The sequence below is a fragment of the Euwallacea similis genome, chromosome 6 (genome assembly GCF_039881205.1).
Source record: "Euwallacea similis isolate ESF13 chromosome 6, ESF131.1, whole genome shotgun sequence".
Classification (NCBI taxonomy): domain Eukaryota; kingdom Metazoa; phylum Arthropoda; class Insecta; order Coleoptera; family Curculionidae; genus Euwallacea; species Euwallacea similis.
In genome coordinates this window covers 657,166-682,921 of record NC_089614.1, presented here as the reverse complement: position 1 = coordinate 682,921, position 25,756 = coordinate 657,166, and the positions used below count along the sequence as shown (strand labels likewise).

General features: G+C 33.4%; 5 protein-coding genes across 6 annotated transcripts in view; 2 read left to right on the top strand and 3 right to left on the bottom strand.

The window, feature by feature from the left end:
• LOC136409420 (lysoplasmalogenase TMEM86A) overlaps positions 1-18,844 on the bottom strand; it is a 53,628-nt gene extending 34,784 nt beyond the window's left edge. The window contains exon 1 of the mRNA XM_066390905.1: positions 18,840-18,844. The gene's annotated coding sequence lies outside the window, so the exon portion shown is untranslated. The remainder of the gene's footprint in view (positions 1-18,839) is intronic.
• LOC136409393 (uncharacterized) lies at positions 150-5,236 on the bottom strand. 2 transcript variants are annotated; one of them, XM_066390854.1, is made up of 11 exons: positions 4,335-5,235; positions 3,987-4,277; positions 3,634-3,932; positions 3,426-3,581; positions 3,059-3,241; positions 2,474-2,991; positions 1,754-2,123; positions 1,500-1,691; positions 1,257-1,447; positions 801-1,207; positions 150-744 (listed from the first exon to the last, which is right to left on the bottom strand). In XM_066390854.1, the coding sequence occupies exons 1-11, from the start codon at positions 5,014-5,016 to the stop codon at positions 278-280; spliced, it is 3,756 nt and encodes a 1,251-aa protein (XP_066246951.1). In that variant the 5' UTR covers positions 5,017-5,235; the 3' UTR covers positions 150-277. The 2 variants fall into 2 exon arrangements, with proteins under 2 accessions (XP_066246951.1, XP_066246950.1); XM_066390853.1 differs by having other exon boundaries at positions 3,634-4,277; positions 4,335-5,236.
• Nrt (Neurotactin) lies at positions 6,173-13,819 on the top strand. The gene is made up of 11 exons (XM_066390781.1): positions 6,173-6,192; positions 6,248-6,364; positions 6,712-6,838; positions 8,072-8,199; positions 8,698-8,830; positions 9,009-9,278; positions 9,339-9,659; positions 9,716-9,922; positions 10,256-10,457; positions 11,450-11,672; positions 11,836-13,819. The coding sequence occupies exons 3-11, from the start codon at positions 6,712-6,714 to the stop codon at positions 12,430-12,432; spliced, it is 2,208 nt and encodes a 735-aa protein (XP_066246878.1). The 5' UTR covers positions 6,173-6,192; positions 6,248-6,364; the 3' UTR covers positions 12,433-13,819.
• On the top strand, positions 14,645-17,325 carry LOC136409387 (prostaglandin reductase 1-like). The gene is made up of 7 exons (XM_066390846.1): positions 14,645-14,841; positions 14,964-15,066; positions 15,131-15,313; positions 16,494-16,612; positions 16,667-16,821; positions 16,887-16,992; positions 17,051-17,325. Exons 1-7 carry the CDS (start codon positions 14,736-14,738, stop codon positions 17,278-17,280), a joined length of 1,002 nt encoding a protein of 333 aa, XP_066246943.1. The 5' UTR covers positions 14,645-14,735; the 3' UTR covers positions 17,281-17,325.
• Positions 18,845-19,228: 384 nt separating the features above from the next.
• On the bottom strand, positions 19,229-23,339 carry LOC136409598 (interaptin-like). The gene is made up of 6 exons (XM_066391209.1): positions 23,127-23,339; positions 22,871-23,016; positions 21,425-22,299; positions 21,135-21,339; positions 20,504-21,079; positions 19,229-20,448 (listed from the first exon to the last, which is right to left on the bottom strand). The coding sequence occupies exons 1-6, from the start codon at positions 23,170-23,172 to the stop codon at positions 20,308-20,310; spliced, it is 1,989 nt and encodes a 662-aa protein (XP_066247306.1). The 5' UTR covers positions 23,173-23,339; the 3' UTR covers positions 19,229-20,307.
• Between the last annotated feature and the right edge of the window lie 2,417 nt (positions 23,340-25,756).

Genomic DNA, 25,756 nt, shown 5'->3' with positions numbered 1-25,756 from the left:
ATGGTTATTTTATTGCCTACTTAACACTATTTTAACTAATTATAACCATTCACACAGTAGTATTGTTTATAGAAACATAATACCTTATTAACCTTCCTTGTATACAACATACTTCGTTAAATTATTTAAATCAAGATTCCCATCTTGTCTGTTGTGTTTCTAAGCGATAACAATAATTATTATAAATATCAAGGCGCACACTAAACAAATGTCAAACATTGGTACAAAATAACTATAAAAACTGCTACTTCAAGCCATCTTTCACTGCAACATGCAATCATTTTTCATCCTCACAAGTACCTTGGCCAATCGGATTAGGACGACAATCCGAAAAACTACTCAACATACTAGTTTCGTCACTATCATTATTTACATAAACCTTACTGGAGCCATTGCTCTTGCTATTGTTAACATCACTACTCCCTACACTGAAACTATGATTACATCCCTCAGAACTGTCACTCTTACTAGGCCCATTATTGGAGACAGTTTTATCCTTATTTTGAGGAGAAGAATCACAGGCGGAACCTCCGTAAAGTTGTTGGAACAGCACCGGATCAAAGCTATTAGCGGCTGTAATGTTGGGTCTAGAATGCTGCTCCAAATCTTTGAAGATGTCTTTAATATCATCAACCTCATTTGTTGCAGTAGAACAGCCGGAAATATAGCGCGTCGAAAAGGGCTGAGTAGCTTCAGAGGTGAGCAGGGTAAGTTTCTCTAATAGGCTGTCAATGCGATGTTTACCTGGAGTAGTAAGATGAAAATATAGCCAATTATACTTCAAGTAAGGAAAAGGTTACCGTCAGCCAAACTCCTTGAAGAATACACAGATCTTGAAGTAATAGATTCACTTTTGCTTTCAGTCTTCTTATTTTCCATCAGCAAACCAGAACCATGCTCTCCAGACTGACTGTTTTTAACACCTGATTCTTCACTAACATTGCTGGTATTTCTACATTTATTCTTTTCGTAGCAATCCTTACTACTCCCAGGTTGAGGTTCGCCACAGAACAAACTAGCATTACGCGCCTGGCTCCTTTTCTCAGCCTTGTGATGGCTGTAGTTCACATTAAACTTGCGGGCCTCCTCCTCAAAATCTATTAAATCAAAGTCCTCCTCGATGCATAGATTATTGATGTCATGCTCGAATTCTTCAGTGATATCATCACTTGAATCTTCAGAATCTTCACTGACTACTTCCGACAACCTAAATTTTTGCTACATACAAATATTCCAATAAAATTCAAATAGCTAACCTCAATCTGAGCCTCTGAGTAATTTCGTCAAGCTCACTGAATTTTCTCTTTAGGGCCCTGCCTAAGAGCTCATTACAATCACCTTCGTCGACTTGTCCAAGAATAGGCGAGACCAAAATAGGCGAGGTCTTAATATCGTTGTTAATTTGAGATGCAGTTTGGGCCAATTTCTCTAGAGGATTAATGTGAATCTAAAAAATCTTGTTTTATAAATGAAATGTATTTGAATCAATGGTTTCTCACATTGATTTGCCCGTTGCATTTGCCGGAAAAATCGATTATGTTAAACCAGCCTTGGATATTCGGCAATCCCACAGACGTTAATGCGCTTAAATCTAAAGCAGCAAAACCTAAAACTAAATCAGTCTGCATGTTCGGTTGCAAAACCGCATTTGTGCACTTCTGCCACACTTTAAATATCAGTCGTTTCTCGCCCTAAAAATTAATAATTCATGTATTTAATGTATTGTTTTATACTTATAATTTATATAACTTACATTTCGAATTAAATCCACAGGCAAAAACACCTGACATCTAAAATTCCACTTCGGTGATGTACACTTGGGAAATACATTAGTCACTTTTAAAGGACATCCAGGCATTGTTTCAAAAGTGACATAAGTACTAGGTAAAATATTCTCCTCATGCTTTGGAGGTTTAACTTTTGTTCTCTTTGATTTGCTCTTAATTTTGCGTCTACTAGGTAAATTATTTGCCGAGTGTATGAGTATTTCAGCTTTAAAATGCGGGGGCATCTGCGGTGTTATTGGTGCAGGAATGGTGTCCAGACTCAATGCCTTTTGTAGCGAATCTAGCAAATCTGAAGTTTTTCGTAATTGAGGTTGTTCATTGTTGGGTACTCCAATGCTAACGAGAGAAATATATCCCTACAGATTTATAATTGAAAACCATTGAGGGAAAGGCAAAAAATGTTTTTCTAATTTTAAAGCGCTTTAGGTCCAACAGAAAAGCAAACTGATTCAAGACCGTTAGATATGCGAAACATACCGGTTGGGATTTCTTGCACACATTTCTAACGAGGATGATTTGGTTTTCTATCGTGTTGGAACAAAGCTTTTGTATTACTGACCTAGTATATTTTACCACTGCCTTTATTCCTAAAACTCAACCTCACTTATAATTCACTTTAATTGGTACACCCTGTGACCCATCTTATTATCGCATTAATACCAGCCAAATTTATTAATTCGACTTACCTTGTTCCTGATGAAAGTTCAAGCTCAGTATTAGTACTGTTCTCCACACAAGGTGGTCTCTGACTCTTTTCCAGCAATTTTAAAAAAGACGTTATAGTGTCCAGCATTTGAGGAGGATTAGAATCACCAGCGTTATTACTTATTTTCAAATCCATATCTGACTGAACACCCACGTCCAGTTTCACTACTTTTCGCTTTTCAGATGAATTTGAAATATTTATTGGGGGATAATTGACGTGAGAAATCTTTCGGACCGATATCAGCTTGTTCGACTTTCTGTTAACTTTATCTTTGTCAGTAAAATAACGGAATGGCACTCTGCTGGTATCAAGATTTTTGGTCTCTGGTGTTACGTTTAACTTCGCCTTAACTGAGTCATCTTTAAAGCCTCTCTCTTGTTGCAAATTTCTTATTTGATTCTCAGTTCCTAAAGCGGTAAGCACTTGTACTTGGCCTATGAGTTCATTACTATCAATTGAGTAAATAGGTTCCCACCAATCAGTTCCAATTATTGGCAACTAAAAACAGTTTTGATTTCACCATTTTGCAACAATGAAGGAAAATAAAAAAATAAACACCCCCTACAATGTTTCTTTTCAGATGCTTCAAAATGACCCCATTTCTATAACCTAAATAAAACTGATGCAATGGCAATCGCGTTAAGCCTAATATTTCCTCAGTTGACTTTAATTTTTCCCAAAATTCAACAATCATAAAATTTTCCCTCAATTTTAGCAGCAAGTCCTCCTCATAGAGCAGCGGTATAATCTAAAACATGAAGCAGAAATTTGATAACAATACACTGAAAGAAAACATTCTTCATTTGTATTTCATTATTCATGTTAAATTTCTACTTATGCTGTTTTTGTTTTGAATCTACAAACATTTTGATGAACAAAGCAATGCAAAAATATATTGAAATGATTTATCTTTAATTCATAAGCAAACACACTTGTAGAAAATTATACAAAGCCCTGGAACTCCTATAGACTACTCTACTGATAGATGTAGCATTCTCGCAGTATGGCTGACACTTTATAAAAGTGTTCAAAGTGTTATTCAAAAACTGGGCTTCAGAGATATACAAAAATCCAAAGAGTAGCTCAGCCTACAACAATCATTTTATGAATGTTTCCATTGCTTTATCAAACAAAAGCAACCTCAGTTTCTGGGTCTACCACCTCAACTACAGCAAGGTCATTAACAATTTTGGAGGTTTGAGTTACTACTGCAAATTGTTGCCTCTTTTTTTGTTGAAATTTAATATTATTAGTTTGTTCTTGTTGGTTATCAGAAGAAATTTGCTTTTTAGATACTTTTTGAGTGGCTTCTCTTTTATCTATAACATCTTTAAGAGATTTAGCATTATATATTTGGTTGTTACATGACAAATCCCCTTCAATTCCTTCACCAGAACTGCTTACTGTAACTGCTGAATTTTCTCTCTGCAATGCTGCACCTAAAAATGCACTAAAATGCACCGAAACTGCCACATCTAAATAGACATAAACACCTATAAACTCTTGCCCAAAGTACAATTTCCCTGCTCCTAATTGGAGAGTTACTTTAATTGATCCAACAGAAATTGATGAAGCTTCATTTAAGTATATTGACAGAGTTTTCCCACTAGAAGCATTCTTAGTGTTGTTAAAAACGCCAAAATTAAATTTTGCAATTCCCAGCTGCTCTGATTTGTTCTGGAATGAGCTTTTGTATCTTATTGTAAAAGTGAGATCATAATCCTCAAGATTACATTTATGTAAATTGCAGACTGAGTGGACAAAGGTTTGTTTTAAATAAATAACTGTAAATAAAAATTAACATGTACCTGAGGACAAAATTTAACTGCAGAGCTACAAACCGTTACTAGTTCTTCTTGAACACACTTGAATCTGATTACGTTCCAAGCCACTGTCGACTTTAGATTTACTCTTAACTGTATCATTGATAAACACTTCTGGTATGCAATATTTAACAAAAAAGATTTCATTTAAATGAGAGCTTGGTTTGTTAAAGTCCTGAACAATCTTCTTTTCGCCTAAACTATTTAAATGTATGCTTTGCAATATGATTTTTAATGAATCAACTTGTTTTAAAACATTAAGTGCATCAATGCTATTGATAGATTCTGTAGGTTTGAAAGCAGCTTCATTTCTCCTCAAATCACATTTCAAATTATTGGTGTGATAAATGCTACATGTGGAACAAAGGCACTTAGTAAACAACTTTTCCTCTGTACTCTTAAATACTTCCAAGCCAGCCATAGACCTCACAGTACTCAAAGCAATTTTCTCTTCATCTTTTGTTAAATAATCACCATTCAAAAAGGCTTCCAATAATTTTTTATCCCCAGTACCACTGCCTGTTAAAGATACTCGACTAGTAACTGCGGTGTCATAATTGTTGTTGCTGCATAGAATATCAGAGTGGAAAGGGTCGTTTTGCAATATTGACTGTACCATAGCATTTCTAAGCTTTTGACCTTGTTCCAGGATTTTGTCTACCAAAGAACCTTTGGTTTTTGAAGTAAACTCTGTTGACATACTTTTTCTCGAACTTTTTCATTGAGTGCTGGAGATTTAATTATGGGTAATATGTAATAATATATAATAAATGTGAACTGAAATGTTAAGTAGGCCCAAAAACTGATAGAAACACAGTTGAAATAATTCAAATAGTTAATGTTTAATAAATTTAAATTTACGAACGTTGCTGAGGTTTGTTTACTGTTTTGAATCGACATTGACGAAATGACGCGAGACGCCTTGGATTTTGACAACCAATGCCATAATTAAAAGCAAAAACCAAAACTAATAAATCATTATTAATACAAATATGAGAAACTGTATCATATTCGTTAAAAACAAACCTGATTCTTAGCTTTAAAACTCAAAATAGAAAATGCAATTTAATAATGAGATTTAATAAAAATACGGAAAGTAATAAAAATCAATGTATGTCTTAAGCAAATTTCCCCTGAGGCGTATGTGACATTTTAGAGCAATTTACTAAAGATAAATCACAAACTCATATTCCCAGTTAACAAAAGAATAGACATACTCACATTTTAATAATAAATCACACACATTTCAGAACAAATTACTTTTTCAATAGAAATTGAAATAACAAATTAAAATGTAAACAAAACAAAACTGTGAATAACTAATGTTGATCAGAGATGTTGGTGCCACTGCTTTGCTAAAATGTTGCGTCAAGGTTCTAAACTAAACAGGTGCAGTACTGAGAGTAAGCCTAATAGTCTGTGGACAACCCGTATTCTTTATATTATAGCATGTTTATATTTATAACTTGCACAAATCCTTGACTGCATATTAATATCAATAAAATGATCTATCTATCTACATTTTTTATCCAGGATACTGAAAGTCTCTTTCTTTTCGAATACTGGAGCTGCGTGTAACATAAAGAATCGCTCCAACTATTCAACGTGCTTAAAATTCGGTGGTTCAAAATTCTGACTTTGATATCTGACAGCTTTAGTTGCATCCCGATAAATCCCGAAGTCCCGATTTCGATTTCCGAATAGTCCCGATGCTCCATTTGTTTGTGTTTTTCATTTTGTTGTTTGTTTGACTTATTCCCGGAAACCCAGTTGTGCTGTGCTCGAGTTTTTCCAAAAAGAGTTCGTTAATTCAATGCATTTCCTCCGCAATTAACTGAACATTTAAAGCGGAAAATTCAGAAGATTCCAAATTTTGGTAAAACATCGATCCTTTCAACGATTTCCTCTTATAACTTTGCTGCTAAACACAGGGAATAGCCAGCGCATGCCTTGAGCTCAACGGCCTAAGCTAAAGGGGTAATCGATATTCCATAAAAGGGCCTGAACTAACCACCGGCATCATCTAGGATTAAAATCTATATTTAACGGTGAGTTTTATTCACATAATTAAGGACTATTATGTCCTTATTGAAAATTATAAAACTTCTTTGAAAATGTAGGTGCTTTGTCCTTTGTATTCAATTAAAAAGCCTCCTGTAGGCGGTCTATTAAATCCCACAAAGAAGCTATTGTAAACTGGCATATGATGCCTTATCTTGGAAATATTCAAATCTAGTGATTTCAAATTATTCAAACACAAAAAAATGAAAGTTCTTTTGTTAAGAAAAAGTGGGACTTTTTCAGAGATTTAACAATAATTGTTTCAAAATTTCTTATTTACATCCAGATCACTCAATACCTAGCAAAGTAATTATAGGGTATTATTTAACTCCAGATGAGCCAGACAGAGCAGTCAACTGAAGAGAATGTGTCCCCTACAGCCACTGAAGATAAGAAGAGTATTCAGGAGGAAGAAAGAGAAAAAATCCTGAATGTTGAAAATGAACAAAAGAACTCCATTGGTAAATGTCTTTTTTACAAACTACATGTTTTTGTTCCATTTAGGTAATGGACTTTGTAACTATTAATATTTCCAAGGTGGCAATAGTGGAAGCAGTCCCATAAGACACCCTGTAAAGTAGTCCTGTATTTTTTAACATTTTCCATTTTTTATTTGTTTATTTATTTTTGATTCAAGCATTTTTCACATTTTTATAACAATTACAATGGAGGACTGTGTCTACACCATACGAAATTCAATTCATGAATTAAATTAATAATGACATTTCAAATTATACCAATCAAAAGTTCCTGCTCATTTTACATTTTCCTGTATTAGATGTAGTTTTTTTTAGTTTTTTTTTCACATGTAATATGAGAATACTATTGCATATGACTGGCATAACAAAAGTGGATAGAATGGCCATATTGCTGGATTACAAATATTCAAACTTAACAGTGACCAAATTGAATAATCTAACATTAACAAAAATTCTACATTTTAAATTAAATTCCTATTGATCTGCTTGCAATTAATAAAATTGTCAAAAAGAAGTGCAAAGCTTCAATAAAAATGTAAGATATCAAAGGTAGTTTATATTTAACTAGTTAGATTTGAATTGGCCAGTCATATGTGGAGATGAAATTCATACACCTAAAGAGAATTGCCTTCTTACATATTATATGTTCAACTAATAAGGCATGTGAGTATGAAGGAAACAGCACATTATACGTGGGAGAGTATAACAACAGTTTTCTAGGCATATATACTCAATTCTGACAATACCAGTATTATTTAAAAGGTAGTTTTCGAAAAATTCATTTAAATTAGAAGCTATTAAGTATTTCACCCTTCACTATTAAGTAGTATTGGTAAATAACAAAAATCCTAGCAGTAAAAAGGATTATAAAGAATTAATTTATAAGTACATATTCAATTGAATATCTTTGTTTTCTATTAGTATGTCTTTCAAATTTGTTTTTTATATAAAAAATAGGTTCATTAATGTGTATGTGATTACCACAATTGTTTCTTGTTACTATTAATAAATTGTTTGTTATTTTACCTGCTCATTTTGATTGTGCAAAATATTTTGATAGCAATAATCATTGTGTTATGTATCCCACTTACCTGAACGTTAAGTGTAACTAATGAGCTTAATACAGAAAAAGATTGTTTATATTGGTAAAAACAACGGGTTTAAAAAATTAGATGTCATTGGAATTTTTCAATATAGGTTTTTACTTATTATTAGAACTTGCTGAGGAAAAAAAGCCAAAGGAAGTGAAAGAAGGCATGGAAGTCAAGCCCAAAAAGATTCCCATTGGAGGAATTCAGATGCCTGGATTTTTTACTAGAAGCAAATCCAAAGAACAGTGCAAGGTATGTTTACAATTTTAATATGAATTAAAATTCAAAATTATTGTTAATGAGTTGGTCTTTTTTCATACTTCTTGTTGATTATGATTTCATTATATTTTTATCCAGTACATTTCAGTAATTTTGGTACACCCTATACGTGTAATAATACGTTTATATTTTGACGCAGTTTATTACTATTTTATTTATAACTGCTCCGTTGTTTTCAACAAGAATTAATTAATCTTGACTGTTCCTGATTTTAAGGAAGATTAAGGTTTTCTCATTTTTCCCTCTAAATGCATGTTTAGATTATTCAGCTAAAAATACTCTGATTTTTAAGGTAACAATGTCTTTCAAGTTAATCAGTAATAAATGCTATTTTCGGACGTAAAATCAACATGAAACACGATATTTTGACTCATAAAATGTTAAATTAATAAACAATTATTTGTTTATGCTATTTCTTAGTATTTCGTCTAAATGTTAAAATGAAAAAAAACTAATGGGAAACTGTTTTAGGATGAGGACCAAGCTGAAGGCACAGAACTCATCGAGCAGGAGAAGAAGGAAGAAACCCCAGTTCCTACTAGGATTAAATTGCCCACGCTGCCTAATCCTTTTAAAAAGAATAAAGCTGGAGACGTGGAAGAAGGTTATTATAAAGGAGTTTAAAGTCGAACTGAATTTAGTCCTCGTTTTTATTAACTAGTGCACATCGTAAACTGAGTATAAAACTTGTGATTTGGGGATATGAATTCAGTTCAACTTTTATGTCTCCTGTGAAAAGATCTCCTATGTTCGGCTTTAGCTGACCTCAATTTTGTAATCAGGTGGAAAAGAAGGTGAAACTAAAGACAAACTGAAACTACTTGAATCGATTAGGCTGCCGATAGTGTCGGTTTTTCAAAGGATAAAACGGAATCCTGATGCCAGTAATCAGAGTCAAGCCGGATTAGCGTCCATGGAAACATTGGACGACAAGAGCAATAATGAATTAAAAACTATACCTTTGGATGACAAAACTGAAACTGACAAGCAGGAGCAAGCAGACATTTTGGAATATTTAACTCAAATGATGAAGAAATATAAAATAGCTATTGGTGCGGGTGACAATATCGCTATATCTCTTATGTTTTCCATAACATTTTTCAATTTTTCAGTGGGTTGTTTGATATTTTTGCTCCTAATTATAATCATTATTATTTGCACCACGGGGGGTGGGCGAGAAATCCCGCGAAGTCCCCCTCTTAAGGATGGCAACTACATCGAAACTGTTACAAGTTGTGGGATAGTTGAGGGCAAAATGGAAGACAGCTCATTTGCTTTCCGGGGAATTCCATATGCCATACCACCTATTGGCAATTTGCGCTTTAAATATGCCCAACCTTTAAACCAAATTGAGTACTGCTGGAACGCTACTTTGAAGGCTCACAACGCCACTCCTACCTGTCTTCAAGTGCTCGGTAACGGCTCAATTACAGGTCATTTGTTGAGTGTAGATATAGTACTTTTAACGCGATTGTTTCCCACGTTATAGGAGTTGAAGATTGTTTAACCTTGGACATTGTTACACCGTATGTGAGATATGATAATCCCTTGCCAGTGGTGGTTTTAATAGGAGCAGATAGTTTTATTGGCGGATCTCCCGGGAAAATGAGGCCTTCCGCCAGGTATGCCAGGTCCAAGGATGTAGTGTTTGTTCGTCCCAATTTCAGGCTTGGAGCTCTAGGCTTTTTATCTTTGGGTGAGCACTTAATCCATCTTATATCTAAAGATTATACTTATAATGGAGCTTAAATTAAAGTTTCGAATATTTTTTGCTATTTTAAGTATCACAAACTACATTAACTTATTTATGGGTTTTAAGAACCAGCTGCCTCCAATCTATTCATTATTCACTCAGGAGTTGATTATTTTAATTAGTTGACATATCTATTTTTTTCGGTTTTAGTGGAGGTTGTAAACTTACTGTTTACTTCCAATTCTTGAGAACATTAAAATAGAGTGTTTATCCCAATAAATTAAAGGCTTAAACTGCTACTATTTTTGTCACCACTTTGTTTTCCACCATTTCCAGACGTGCTAAGCAAGTCGGACTATCCGCACACTTCAGGCAATTATGGCTTGTCTGATATTTTGGAAGCATTGTGGTGGATTCAATTAAATATCGAGCATTTCGGTGGAGATAAAAAGTCAGTTACTTTGTTTGGACACAAGGCTGGAGCCACTTTAGTTACAGCTTTGGCCACTATTCCAAATGCGAAGAAATATTTCACAAGGTAAGAATTTATAGGACGGTATCGATTTCATTTCGAGTTTAAGAAAAATTGCCAGTAACCTATTTGGTAAACTAGCATTTTTGTGAATTTGTATGCAATTAGGTTTTTTATGGAATTAAAGATGCATGTCATATAAAAAAGTTCATATGCCACTTGTTATGCAATGTATTCCAAAAATAAATGCCATAATTTGAATCAATAATAGAACTCGTGAAAAACATCATCTTTTTCAAAGTACATTTTTTGTGTAAAAGGTATAGTTTTTCAGTTCAATTTATTAACAAATTTATCATAATTCCGCTATCCGCCTATGACGTTTAAAATTGTTTATCCTATTTCGGATCCTTCGCAAGGTACCTACTAATTTTTTTGCCTGGTTCTTGATGTACTAATCTTTTTTTCCCAAATAATCAATAAACGCGTACATCTAAGCAGGAGAAGAGTATTGGTTATTAGGATCGCACTTTACTATTAGAATTTTTGACTTATTTAAAAAAAATGTATATAAATCCTACGAGCCTGATAAGAGTTTCCACAGACTTCCCTATAAGCTAACACCATATCAGTGTACTCATTATTTGCAAATCGCGGCATTTAACAACAAATTTTTTAATAGTTTCAAGCGCTATCGCCATAACAGACACGGCACGATCAATCACAAACAATACAAGTCTCGTCATGCATCTAGCTTGAATCACGATTAGTAAAAAACTACGATAATGAAATATCCATAAAATAGTATGTACTTCGATTTTTTTTTAATTCACAGACGATTCCATAGAGCGCTTTTAATACGTAAAAAATACCAGAAGTAAATGTAAGTTAAAAAAAATATTTGACAAAAGTTGTTGCTTTTGATGCGTTCTGTTATTTGTTCAAATTATGGTACTTATTTATGGAACATCCTGTATAAAAAGATCTAATACATTATTTAACTAAATAAAAAATTCATTAACATAGATTAGGTACATGAACCCTTTTTTTATTCATAGAGCTTGGGCATCGTCCGGAGGCGCCGTTTACCCTTCAAAACCTCGAAATGAATCAGAGGCAGAAGCACGAAGCTTCTTGCAACATGTTGACTGTGAAGATGCTGAGTGTTTGAGGCGTACTGACGCTAAGAAGTTGATCAAATCGGTCCAGCACACATGGAGAAAGCCGCAGCCCGATTTACCGGGAAAAGACGAAGATCCATCCAAACGTCATCAGTGGTTGGTAAGTGAAAAGATGTAGTTTTTTTTACAGCATGTAGAAAAATATTAAGGCTTGGAAAAAACTTCTTTCCATTCCCATTATTCTTAAATTTATGTAATTGTAAGTCCCTAATTTATTATTATTAAAGCTTGTGTGTGTGTGTTGTCAAAATATGTCTTTCTAGGTAATTGATGGCAAAATCTTGAAAGAAAATCCGAGCGATGTGTGGTCAAGAGGGCGTTTGTCTGTAGATCTGGTAATCGGTTCCACAGCTCAAGCGGGAAGCTCTGAAATCCTCCGTTTTAAACATACCAACTGGACTTCAGGCTTAGTGCGGCACCACATAAAAGAATCCTTTTTGGGTTCTCAAAATTTAACTGACGAGGTCCTCAAGCGATACCCAGCAACTTACCACGGTCTAAGTACTTTAGTCACCGATATCCGAATCACTTGCCCGTTATATACAATCTGGACCGAAATGAGCAACGTTACTTTCTATGTGGACAACCGAACCCGGTGGGAGAATAAAATCGCCGATGTTGACTCGGACATTGAGGCCATTTTAGGGCGATACGAACCAAAGACTCCGGAACAAAAGCGATATTTTTCGTCGATGCAGGGGCTGTTTTACTCCTTTGTTTGGCACGGTAAAATCGACCAGAAATTTACAGGAAAAAATGTGTTGATTGTGGATCAAGATGTGCTGCCCAATGCTACTTATTCGGAATGCGGTTTTTGGGCACTGAAAAATGTGGTACCACGATTTGCCGCCTTGGATTAGATAATTTTGTAAATGTTTGGTTCGGAGAGAGCAGGGACTATTCCAGATAGATTGGTGAAGGTAAGTTGATTGGATGAGACTTAATATTTTAATTAAACTTTAAAATTTTTTGCCCCGCTCGAGAACTTCTTGATAAGATATTCCCCAATGAGCCTCATTTTGCTCTTTTTGAATTAACATTAAAGTGTTTCAGTGCTCAAAACCTCTTTACTATAGCATTAGCCCTAAACCACTCATTTATACAATTAGAAATTTTTATATGCAATTTGATAACCAAAATACGTACTCTAATAACCATTAATATATCGCATAGCAACTCTCATTACCTTTAAAATACTCATTGTTCTAGAAGCTTATTTCTACTCAAAATACTTAAACGTAGTTTAAACTATAAGAGGAGAAAGATAAGGCTCCTCCTGTGACATAAGATATTCATCGTATAAGTTTGTTGAAACGTATGTGTACGGATATTCTATTTAAAATCGTCACTTAGTTGTATAAGTGTACATAAAAATGGACAAAACTCGAGCCCAAAACGAGCCTAACAAAGGTATGCCTAAAAATGTAAGTGAACAATATTTTTGGATCATATTTTAGATTAATTTAAGTACAGTTGCTTTAACTATTTTTATTTGCCTACAAATAAATTAAATTATCCCTAGTTAACACCTTAAATAATCTACTTTATGTAGCTATCATATTGTGATTGATAGGTTTACGTTAGTTCTTAGATAGTTTTTAATTTTTTACCTATTAAATGCAGCTCTCTTTTATAAAAAAAAAGACAAATTTGAAGACTGCTAAATTAATGTGAAGACTTCATATTTTCAAAGCTCTCTTGTCATTTATTCTTGCCCAAAGGGAATGTGCCAAATTTGCTCTAGGTTGCTCAACTTTGAGCAACAAAATTAAGGTACAAAATTCACCAATTAATGACTAACTCATTATGTCGTATATTTGCATAATGTCTGAAACTATTGATAAATCATTTTCTCGAAAAATTGTTCTTTCAAATGATTCGAAACTTATGAGTCTGATTCTTTACCAAAGCGTTTTTTAATCAAAATTTTACTATTCTGACTAAAAAATTCGCATTCCCAGTTTTATTGCCATAATGCTGTCAGTTATAATTTCTTGCTATACAGAGGAATCGGTATAGACTCATTAAATGTATTTATGTATCATACTGTATTGTCCACCGTAAATAACAGCATTGATTCTATACATTCTCTGTATAATAATATGTAATTTTTCCCTGAAGACTGGTTTCTTTTTTATTAGAAATAAAATAAGTTTAATTTAATTATTGGAGTAGCTTTTATAAATGTATAGATTGTCCTAAATGTATTGCTACGTAAATTAATAAAGTTTTAATGTAATTTAATAACAGAGTTTCATTTTTAGGAATTAACAGTGTTCTGGAAACCATACAAGTCGCGATTAAGGAAATCTTTCCTTAACTGAAAATTTACATCTGTAATTATTTTTCCTAATAATATAATCACATGTGTTTTATTCAATAAACAGTTCTAATACACCAATTCATAGCCTGCAAAATTGTGCCTTCACCATTTTGTAAAGAAAAGTACGGGTGACGCCGTTTATATACTATATTAACTAAGTTTTTTCAATATAAAGAAATCTATAAACACTGATACCCCGCAATCAACTGGACAATTTCGATTTTTTTGGTCTGAAAAATGTAATGGACCATACATCAAAAAAATTTTTGGCCAAAAAAGCCAAATTGCCCTGTTTGAAAAGTACAAGTATAAAATAAGTTGCTGATATCAGAAAAAAACAAAAATGGAGGAATAAAGAGTGGCGTACCATCGATTTCCTAAAAATACTGCACGTGATTGCCTGTATGTACGGCTGTGGTCGACTTAAAAACATTTGAACAATTGCAAAATATAACACTTCACTCATTTATCAGACGTACAAGATACCATGGAAGTGACTCGCTGAATTTTCAAAATATCATTAAAACACAATTTTTTTTCTGTATCTTTAACATCCTGTATTTTAAAACCAGAGCACTTTGGGACCTATGTTTATATGAACTTTCATTCTTATCTTGATCCAGATAATCATCTCCTTAAATATCGAAACGTACTTAGGGACCACCCTGTATATGCTTCTATTTTTAACTCTCTAATCTGTTAGTATAAATTCGTTGACAAAATTGTTTTAAGCAGAGTTACTATACGAGAGAGTAGTAGTTTCTCAGTGACTAGCAAGTGTGATTGGTGGTACATCGCTAAATAAACGTTACTCCAAGTCAAAACTAGTAAGTCTTCAAAATGGTAAAGGCAAAGAAGTTCATTTTGGTGAAAACATCTGAAGATTTACCCAAACCATCCGATTTTAAGTTAGTGGAGGAAGAGCTGCCTGCACTCAAGGATAATGGTAATTTCTTAAATAACTGAGGTTTATTTCTTCTTCGGTTCCTCTTAACGTTTTGCCCTCCCAGTCTTATACAAAATTGAGACAAGAAGTTTTAGTGTACTTACGCTTTTTGTCAATTATAGAATTCCTGGTTCAAGCAGAGTTTCTCAGTGTAGACCCATATATGAGGGGCTACATGCCACAAATTCCTATTAACTCTACCATGGTGGGCACTCAAGTAAGCAGGTTGGTGATTTCAGTTTTACCTAGCGTTTATTTTAAAAATATAAATCTCCAATTCATCTTCTAGAATTATTGAAAGCAAAAATCCCAACTTTCCAGTGGGAAAATACGTGGTTGGTAGTTTTGGTTGGACAACCCATACCGTTGCCACTAGTAAATTAACAGATGAGTTTGGATTGGAATTGTCCCTTTTGCCCGATATTGGAAATTTACCAAAGTCTTTAGGGATCGGAGTTTTGGGAATGCCTGGGTAACATAACTAACTATTGATATATTGTTGGTAAATTAGATCATATACAGGGTGCCCAAGATAAGAAGGGCCACTGTGGGGATCTTCGAAACGGTAAGAGATACAGATTTGCTTAAATGGGAGAAAAGTTGCGTAATCAAGGACCTAAAAAAATGGCGCTTAGAAATCGCCGAAATATTTTTTGGTTTTTGAGATATTTGAGAAAAATTGGATTTTTCGATTTTACATATTATTTTTTTCTGGCGGTAATATTAAACCTAGACCAAAACTGATGGAACTTCTCTACAGCAACTTTTAATGCACTTTAACGTGGTATTATCAGTTTTTTAATACGACGTTTCGTCATTGCAGAACCATCATCAACTTCATTTTTTTAAATGCAGTCCGAATGTTTTGATATCAGATTCTAAAAGCCCTTTTTATTCTAATTCAACGATGTGTGATACTTTGCAGTTTAATTGCGTTTAAGTCTTTTTTTTTGACTCTAAACAAAAAAAAATTATTGCACATCTGTACAGTTTTTTAATTTTTTTTTTTATTATTGAGGCTTGTAGAATCTGATATCAGAACATTCGGACCGCATTTAAAAAAATGAAGTTGATGATGGTTCCGCAATGATGAAACGTCGAATTAAAAAAAATGACAATGCCACGTTAAAGCGCATTAAAAGTTGCTGTAAAGAAGTGCCATCAGTTTTGGTCTAGGTTTAATATTACCGCCAGAAAAAAAATAATATGTAAAATCGGAGAATCAATTTTTCCCAAATATCTCAAAAACCAAAAAATATTTCGGGGATTTCTAAACGCCATTTTATTAGGCCCTTGATTACGCAACTTTTCTCCTGTTTAACCAAATCTGTATCTTTTATCGTTTCGAATATCCCTACAGTGGCCCTCTTTATCTTGGGCACCTTGTAATATAGACTAAATTATGGTAAATAAAATAATAGATAAAACGATGTTATTGTATCTACAAATAAGAAAAGTGGTCGTATTTTAAGTTCTGATAGTTCAAAATTTGTAACTTTTGAAGTGAATTATCCAGAATCATATTGAAAATTGGCTAGTTAAACATTTTGGATATTTTTCAAAGATCTACAGAGCTCCAATTATTATAAATCTTTAGTTTTAAGACAATCAAGAACATTTCATTTTCATTATATTTTTTTCGCATTTCGCAGAAATACAGCTTACTTTGGTTTCTTGGAGATATGCCAACCAAAAGCAGGTGAAACCGTTGTTGTAACAGGGGCAGGAGGAGCTGTAGGCAGTATTGTTGGACAAATAGCGAAAATCAAAGGTCTTTAAAATGAGAAAACGACATTAAAAAAAACTTATAGTTTATATGTTTTAGGATGCAACGTAATAGGTATAGCAGGATCAGACGAAAAAGGGAAATGGTTAACTCAGAAACTGGGCTTTGACCACTTCATAAACTACAAAACTCAAAATGTAGAAGAAGAATTGAAGAAATTAGCTCCACAGGGGATTGACTGCTATTTTGATAACGTAAGTGTGATTCTTAATGATTATTGAAGGCACTACTAAATTCAATCCCTCTGATTCCTTGATAGGTTGGTGGAGAGGTTAGCACAGTCATTTTCAATCAAATGAAGATATTTGGGCGTGTTTCAATTTGCGGATACGTTTCCGGCTACAATGACAGAACACCTCAAAAGGGTAACAAAGATTCTCAAACCAGATCTTGCCATAATAATTCATGCTTATTTTTCAATAGTAACTACCATCCACCACGCTATAATTGTCAAGCAACTCAAAGTAGAAGGATTCATAGTGTCCAGATGGAACGATAAAATTTCTGAGTCAATTTCACAGAACTTGGAATGGATTCAACAGGGGAAACTTAAGTACAGGGAAACTGTGACTGAAGGTTTTGAGAACACAGTCAATGCTTTTGTTGATATGTTGAAAGGAAGAAATATCGGAAAAGCTATCGTGAAAGTTTAATTATTATATTTATATTGTATATGAAATGTCTACATGTGTTAATAAATGAGTGCTTTAATATAATACAATTTTGCTTCGTTTATGGGAATTCTGAAAAACTTTAAATGGGATTTTCAAATGCTGTCCTCTATTTTCAAGTAGACAACAGCGTACTTTTTTGAGTCCTTAACCGCGTTAAGGTTTTTTTTTGTTAAATTTTCTAAATTGTGTATTGTATAAGAAATACTGAATTAATCGTGCAATCGGAACACGGTTGAATTTCAGCATCGCTGGCTATAAATATTTATAGGAAACATCAATGCTTATGAAAACCTAAAGATATGGTGTATTCTAATAAGCTTCTTAAGACAAGAGCATATGAAGAATTATTGCAGCTTCACAAGTTATAGATCAAAAAGCTACCACTGATTGTGTAGAAAATAAAATAGATAATATAAGAAGTGCCTTTAGAAAAGAATTTAAAAAAGTTAAACAATCAAAGAGAAGCAAGCTCTCTGTAGACGATGTTTACAGTCCTTCACTATGATTCATTCTTCTTGTGACATTTTGTAGTACTAAGTAGTAAAGATGATAGTTCTATATCATTCATGATCTAGAATTGAAGGCCATAATTTGCAGGTGAAACTATTCGTGTGTATTAATTGACGATGGTGACCGGTAATCCCTATCAATTCGATAATGGACATGAATATAGGTACCATTAGAGCCAACATGCTTATAATGTGGTTTTCTCCCCAGTACTAATTTTGCGGTATAAATAATTATTAATAGTAAAAATAAATAAATTTAAAAAATGGGAATAGACAATTATGTGTATAAGAGATTTTATTAAATTAATGGCAATGCAGAGATGATTTTGAAAATTTTGTAAACAGAATCTGTTTACCTGTAAATTTATAGATAAAATTATGTCAACAATTGATAATGAGAAAAATACTCAAGTTATGATAATTACAAAGATGCCAGACCGCATAAATGAACGTTCAAAATTGCAAGTCATGTCCTGTAATAAAACATAACATAATTATTTAAAATATTGTAACGGATAATTTCTCAACGCTTTTATCTTTAAGGAACTACATCTCAATGATCCATTAGAAAAACCTGGAATTAACTGTCTAATTTTCAGTTAGAGAAATCGTGAATTTTTAATTTTATATAACATTTGTGATACTCAAAAATGTCATAATATTTTTACTAAATAACAATATTAAAGAAAGTTTACCAAATATTGGAGCAAGTTGGATGAAAGGTGGAATTTTGATATTATAGAAGAAAGTAACTGAAATTGACCATGTAGTTGTATTTTACTTTGATCTTATATAACTTTCCTAAAATCTTTTATTATATAGTGTCCTTGTAATGACTATACAACGCTTAATCAAACATAAGGCGTTCTAGGCAAACTAACGCAAGCGAAATCTTTTTTTAATGCTTGGAAATATTATAAATGACGCGTAGTTTGTAAATAAAAGTTTGTATTTTTGTTACCCCCTGTACGAATGACTAATTTTTTCTCTACCACAAGTTGATTTTATTTTATAACTTTTTTGTCTCTTGTAAAATTTTCGCCAGGCATGCGGTTTACTACACCATTTTTTTTTACGATACCTTGCAGTATGCAGTCATTTTATGGATACCCTGTATATCTTATCCAATTTTTCAGAGAATCTTCTAGACTGGCACCTAATCAGAAAAAAATATGCTGAAAGACTCCTCTTCCTATAAAATAGGTTTCTTTAAAAATTCCACTTAGAGAACTATTGTTTTATCATTTGGATAAAAAATACTATAAATTCGTACCTTGACTAGGGAATTCAGAAATGAAACACCACAAATTGAAATTGACCAAAATCTATCTATTCTGTAATTTATAGCAAGTAGATGCTTATGTTTAAATCACCCTGTACAACTTTATACTTTTTAAAACCATAAAAAATTCAAATGACAAGAAAGAAAATCTCAACATAGTTAAAAATCGTATATTCAAACTACAAAAAAGTTACAACATGAGGTTAAATCGATAAAATTACAGAACGATAATATTAAACGCAAAATAAAAGGTCACACTTTAATATTACGAAAAAAATAATGCCTTATAACTAGCGTTAAATAAATAGAAAATTAGTTATAAGTCTTAACTTAAGGGAACGGGTAATTAAAATAAATAATTTTGGTATCGGTGCGACTTAGAATTTAAATTATGGCAACTTAATTAAGTCTATTCATTTGAGGATGGATAGTAGATTAAAATTAATACCCCAACTCATTAAGTTTTGGTGCTAACATTTACAATGAATAACAAACTTTGGTGCATATAGCTTTTTCAATTTTTTAAACTACACAGAAAATTATTAATAATAATTTTTTGATGACCTAGATGTCGTGTTCTAACACTTTTTAGTACAAAATTGAATAATTTTTTATAGCATATTTGTAACGCCTTTTAGACACGAAGGAACCCGACAGTAAAAAATATTCGTACTTGTATGATTATTAATCGGCAAGACAAGTATCCGGTAAATTACTGGGCAAATAAACTGTGCGTCAAATTAAATTAACTGTACTGTCATGTTTTTTGCTAATATTTTAATAGTTTTACTGACCGGCATATTTCGAATAATTTGATTCTTCTCCATCGACTTTCACTTTTGATTTAAATCTGTTGTCAAGTTTTAAACATTTTGGATCTTTTGGTACTTCATTAAAATACTAACAATCCTTAATTTTTTGGCGTATCTTTGATATTTAAATATGTACATATTTGTTTTATACTTTAATATGTAACATTCAAAGAATAAAATGCATAAAATTCAGGAGCGCCACTATCAATTGAAAGCGAGAATTTAAAAGAAAACTCCTGTAAATAAGGTATTTTTACCAATATTTGCCCGGCCATTTATCGCACATCTCACCGCACATTTGATACAAATATTTAATTCAATTCAGCCGAATTGTCTGTCCTAATTTTATATAAAAAAACAATAAAAATCATACAATAATCGAACTACGAATCTAAAAACGTGTCTAATTATTCCTTTCTCTAAAAGGCGAAGCCCTAAAGGGCGATCCTCTGTTTGGACTTTCGATTAAGGACCGGTTGGGGCTTCCAATATTTTCTTTGTCTTTGGAGGCAATTTTGTATTTCTTCAGCTTCTGTTCATCAAGCTAAAAAATTAACTTCTATTACACACACCATTTAAATGAAATATTTGAAACTTACTTTAGTTTTATAAAACGCATTTTCACTCTCCAGCATTTCTTTTTCCTTCTTTATCCTCTCAAATTCCTGTTCAACATTTAATAACCGTTGGAACTTCTTATTCATTTCCAGCAAATCTGCTTTATGGTCCCTGTTTTCCATCTCCAATTGTTCAAAATCTTGTAACAAGGAGTCATATTTTCCACTAATATCAATGTACATTTTCCTAGTTTGAGAACTCTCTTTGGCCATTGATTCAAACTCCTCAGCTTTTGCTTTATAATACACGCATTTTTCGCTTAACTCTCCATAATCATTTTCCAATTCCTGAAGCTTCTCTTCCAAAAGCGGGGTTCGACCCTCTTTTGCATTTAGAGTAACTGTCAAATTATTGTTTTCCAAGTTTAAAGCTTCAATCTTATCAGACCAAATTTGTTCTTTTCTCTCATAGGATTCAATTACTTCCATCAAATCCTTGATTTTCAAAGCATAATATTCTTCAGTTTTATCAACCTCCAAGTTAATTTGTTTTATGATTTCAATATTACAATTTAACTGTTGTAATATTTGTTGTTTTACATCCTGCTCCTCTGTAGCCTAAGAAAATATGCGTTAAAAAAATATTCAGGAAAATTTTGAGAAAATTGTAAACCTTATTGGAGAAGGTCTTCACTTGGTTTTCGTACCAGTCCACTTTACTTATCAATTGCTCCTTCATTAATTTAATCGAGTTTTCGTTGATTTTTATCGAAGATTCATACTGCAATTCAAGATCTTCATTCTGTTTCTTTGCTTCAGATAACTCATTATCCAATTGTATACATTTTCCTTCATAATCAATAAGTTTTCCTTCACATCTATAAACAGAGAACATTTTTAGAGATATAAACGGAAATATTCAAATCCCCTTATTTACCTGTAAGAATATTTCAATTTCCTTACCTGGCTAACTCTTGCTTCATTTGCTCAACATCCCGATCAGAATCTATCAACCTTTTTTTTAAAACATCAATTGTAATTTGAGAGTTATTGATTGTTATCTGGTAGGCTTTAATTTCCACCTTAAGTTTTTGAATTTCCTCCTCTTGCTTGCCTATAACTTCACTTAATTCCTTGACCTTACGACTTAACTCCTTTTCCTTGTCTGCTAAACTTTTATCATCGTTTTCCTGCTTGGAGTTTAAAGTCTCATACTTGATTTGTAATTCTTGGTAAGTAGCCCTGGTTTCATCCAGACGCATTTGAATCTCCTTCTTCTCTAGTTCGCATGATATAATGCTGTATTCGCTAATGGCTTGGCATTCTTTTAAAATAGCTTCATGTTCTTCTTCTTTCTTCTGCAACCGTTCCTTCCACTTATTCTCCAACTCTTCAAATTCGCTTTTCTTCTGCTTGTCAGATGACTCTTTAAGATCCTTGATTTTAATCTCATAATCCAAAACTAATTGCCCCATGTGGTATTCATTTGCCTTTTTCATCTGCTGCACTTCACAATCCAACTTATTTTCAATTTCTTTAATCTTTACTGTGGCGTCTTCTTCTTGCTTCTGCAGCTTAGTCATTGTTTGCAGCATTTCAAATTCAAGGCCTTGCAGTTCATTCTGATTTTCTCTTTGGATTTGTTCTTTTTCCAACTTGACATTTTCCAAGTCTTTTTTACATTGTTCCAGCTCTTCAGTGAGTTGGTGGATATATCTGGTTTTCTGTTCGCATTCTTCAGTTTTCTCTTTAAGAGCTTCGAGATCAGTTTTAAATAAATCCTTTGGTTTCGGTTTTGTAGCAGGAGTTGCAGTCTTTGATTTCTTTGGTAAAGTTGGCTGGAAGACAAAATCCTTCAGCACAGAGAAATTAAAAAGTATCAAGACATAACCATAAAATTAGTTGAAAACTCGATAATTTATAACAAGGGATTTAAGATGGAAATATTTGCACTACTTTTCCTTACATAAATCCAGGGCTTGAGCTATAGTTTCATTGTCAATCTATATTACACAGAGAAATATTGATGCAAGTATTCAAAACTTTCCAGGAGACCTCAAAAAAGGTTTTTAAAATTCCATTTTTTAGTGCAAACTAAAACAACCAGTTAATAAGTAAGAAAAATGTAACAATAACTCAAAAAGCTTTAGAAATAATAACAGCCTAACAAGTTTTGCTGTACATATTATTAATGCCCTAATCCATAGTTTTAGTCATACATGTTGATGTTAAAAAGTAATGAATAAGTCGTTACAAAACTCATACAATACAAAACTCTAATGTGTCAAAGTTACAAGGTAAAGTATAAATGAACCAAAAGCTTATTGGGAGTACAGTTTGAATTTTGTGTATGCAAAATTGTTTGCTATTATGATGAAAGTGTGAGAATAAAATTTATATTGCACGTACAGTTTTAAAATTTCCTGGAGTGCTCTTAACAGATCCATGTTCTGAGGTACCTGGACTCAGGTTTCCAGTACAGCTGGAAGCCTTTTTTGGCTTCTCGGAGGGTTTCTCTTTTGTAGAGTTAGAAGTACTTGAAGAGGCACCCTTGCCTGCAAACATGATATTGGACTTTTAGGGTTAACAGTACGCAATTAGTTATTAATTAATAAAGAAAGACTGGGCTTGAAATTAATTTACAAAACGTGCAAACATTTCTTACCAGTCACATCATTGAAACGTATGATTTTGGCTTTGCTGAAAGACATTTTTGTCGTTAAACAAACTATTAACTAAATACACAGATAATTAACAAATTTTAAAGGTTTAAAACTAAAAATTAAACGCTTAAACAGTAAAATAATTAACAAAAATACTTCTGTTGCATGAAATAGCCGCCGTTTTGTGACTGACCGTTGAGAAAATTTACAAAACAATAGATGAATTGTCACCAATCAGGATGCTGACAGTTAATACCTTCGACAGACACGTCAAATTGTCGTATGACTATTGGTTGCAATTTGAAGACCGGGCGCGAAAATATGGCGGCAAGCGTAATGGTGTGCCCATTTTACAGTCGGCAAGTTTTCCACGAATAATAAAGAATCTGACTGTAAGTATGCGCAACAGTCTGTGGCGGAGCCAGCAGCGCGTGCACTGTCACTCGTCTAATAATGACAGTGACAGTGCACTGCGAACCAGGGCAGTATCTCGGTTCTGTAGAGAACTAAAACAACGACGGGAAAACATTTTCCGTAACGGTTTCCGGAAATACATTCTGGATAGTTCGATCCAAACCATATAAAACCGTTGATCACATCACTAACGGTCTCTCTTTTCTCTTCCGGGCCTCGCACCCTCCACATGTACTCCAACTGGTAACAATCATACTCTGTACACAGAAGAAATAAGTTTATTCCAACTTTAGTAATAAAACACATCACGTTCCTGTTTTACGAGTTTTGTGTGGCAATCCTATTTCTGACACCAATGGAAAACGCCTAGTGATTCCATACCTCGACAACGGGACAAGTCCATCAACTGACAGATTCACTATTGTTTAGGATAGAAGCACGAACTTGTTACAAGTGTGGTGCATTATACACTCGAGAGTAGTTCACACCGAGAACCTGCACCGACAAGTGACAGTTGACGAGTAGCAGGGGCGGAAATAGCGAAAGGGTTGGTTAGCTATAAAAACCCAAAAAAGACCCTTAAAATCTCCCTTACACACTTAGTCTCTCATACTTTTAAGCTCTTATACCCAAAAAGCTCTTAAGCTGTTGAACTCTTATATTCTTATTCTTAACTCTCTCGAGGTAACGTACCACGATTATCACCCTCGGTATAGTACATACAGACTGTGATAATAAATGTAGCAATAGTTTTTGTGTAAATAAAGATAGTCGAGTAGTATCAGCGCGTATTTTGTATCTATGACTAATATCTTCGCCGGGTTAGAATACTGGTCCCTTCAGCGTGTTCAACTCGTAACGGGAGAATAGATCACTCCGTTAGCACCAACAACACGCCGCGTTACTCCGAGTCCCGTCGGTAAACGTAAACACCTATAAACCCGACAAGATCAAATCAAATTTAAACAGCGATTTGATTGCACGCACGCCTTAAACAGTGAATTGAAGGTTATGTTGTCGTTGAACCCCAGAAATATACAGATCAAGATGGCCAGGAAAAAAAATAGACATCATGTTTCGATAAAGTGTATTAACAATCACGTTTTCGAAGCAGATACGTCAGTTCAAGAAATTAACGAACACAATGAAATCCGAATTGCCCCCTGGCCAACGTCACCACAAGTTTTCGTTCTTCCTACCAAAAATATTGAAACTGTTTTGGATTTACCTGCCGCCGCAGCCACAAGAGTGATTTTCATTGCACCATGTATAGGGTGCATTCACGGGTGCATTGGTGTATATGTGGACATCGTTTTTGGTTCACCACTTTCAAAAGCTGCCTTTTGCCGAATGCTTAGAACAAACAGGTAAAATATGAACTATAATTAGAATATAACAGTTGTTAACAAGATGTTAACTATATGATATAAGTTAATATTCTGTAAGTCCTTATAATAACTTATTTTTGATAAAGATACAGAAAGTCATATCTGTAGATTCATTTTTTTGTTCCAACCTTCTATTCTTGAACCCTTATTGGTTCTTAGCCAAACTGTATATTACAACCAAAAATTTCTTTTATATTCTTGCAGTAGTAAAGATTCTGGCATGCCATCTGACATGTCATCCAGCTCACCAAGCCCACCCCACATAACGAACAAAACCCACCAGCTAACTGACCAGAGAAAAATTGTACAAAGGTAATAAAAAAATTTATAAAGAAAATCAAATATTTTTTTATTTTTTAATAAAAAATGCACCTAAAAGTCTTCCTCCCACTCGTCATATGTTGTGCAAAGAACTTTTTGGGAAAAAGAAAAAAAAAATCTGAATAAATTTCTGTAATTTTCCATGGGTAGGTACCTGGGGATTTAGAAAATTTGAGTTGGCAAATGTGGTATTTTGGGGTGTGGGGTATAACAGCCCACCTACCACTGATGTTGACAGAATTGATCCAGCTTTCTTAATTTTTGCACTACAGGGCATTTTTGAAAATGTTTTATTTTGGGCCTCCCCCTATAGTTTGAATGTGCGTCAAGTTATTGAAAATATAAAAACAGCGTCGGATAGAGATTTTTACGTAAAATCCAGTGGCACATTCAGATTTTATTTGTAATTCATACTTTTCGAGATATGTACCAAACTTATGTTTTTAATGGGACGCCCTGTATATATATATACCTATTCTGATTCCCCGAATTCTCCCCATTCCAAAAAT

What these genes read in the sequence shown, in the direction of transcription:
- LOC136409598 (XM_066391209.1), bottom strand. Translation starts at nt 23,172, where the DNA reads ATGTCTTTCAGCAAAGCCAAAATCATACGTTTCAATGATGTGACTG. An exon ending in CTCCAGGAAATTTTAAAACT is followed by an intron (nt 22,300 to 22,870) that starts GTACGTGCAATA and finishes TTTGTCTTCCAG; the next exon opens with CCAACTTTACCAAAGAAATC. An exon ending in ATGAAGCAAGAGTTAGCCAG is followed by an intron (nt 21,340 to 21,424) that starts GTAAGGAAATTG and finishes CTCTGTTTATAG; the next exon opens with ATGTGAAGGAAAACTTATTG.
- Nrt (XM_066390781.1), top strand. Translation starts at nt 6,712, where the DNA reads ATGAGCCAGACAGAGCAGTCAACTGAAGAGAATGTGTCCCCTACAGCC. An exon ending in GAAATATAAAATAGCTATTG is followed by an intron (nt 9,279 to 9,338) that starts GTGCGGGTGACA and finishes TCAATTTTTCAG; the next exon opens with TGGGTTGTTTGATATTTTTG. An exon ending in TCTAGGCTTTTTATCTTTGG is followed by an intron (nt 9,923 to 10,255) that starts GTGAGCACTTAA and finishes CACCATTTCCAG; the next exon opens with ACGTGCTAAGCAAGTCGGAC.
- LOC136409393 (XM_066390853.1), bottom strand. Translation starts at nt 5,016, where the DNA reads ATGTCAACAGAGTTTACTTCAAAAACCAAAGGTTCTTTGGTAGACAAA. An exon ending in TGGTAGACCCAGAAACTGAG is followed by an intron (nt 3,582 to 3,633) that starts GTTGCTTTTGTT and finishes TGATTGTTGTAG; the next exon opens with GCTGAGCTACTCTTTGGATT. An exon ending in AGCATCTGAAAAGAAACATT is followed by an intron (nt 2,992 to 3,058) that starts GTAGGGGGTGTT and finishes AACTGTTTTTAG; the next exon opens with TTGCCAATAATTGGAACTGA.
- LOC136409387 (XM_066390846.1), top strand. Translation starts at nt 14,736, where the DNA reads ATGGTAAAGGCAAAGAAGTTCATTTTGGTGAAAACATCTGAAGATTTA. An exon ending in GTGGGCACTCAAGTAAGCAG is followed by an intron (nt 15,067 to 15,130) that starts GTTGGTGATTTC and finishes TTCATCTTCTAG; the next exon opens with AATTATTGAAAGCAAAAATC. An exon ending in ACAAATAGCGAAAATCAAAG is followed by an intron (nt 16,613 to 16,666) that starts GTCTTTAAAATG and finishes TATATGTTTTAG; the next exon opens with GATGCAACGTAATAGGTATA.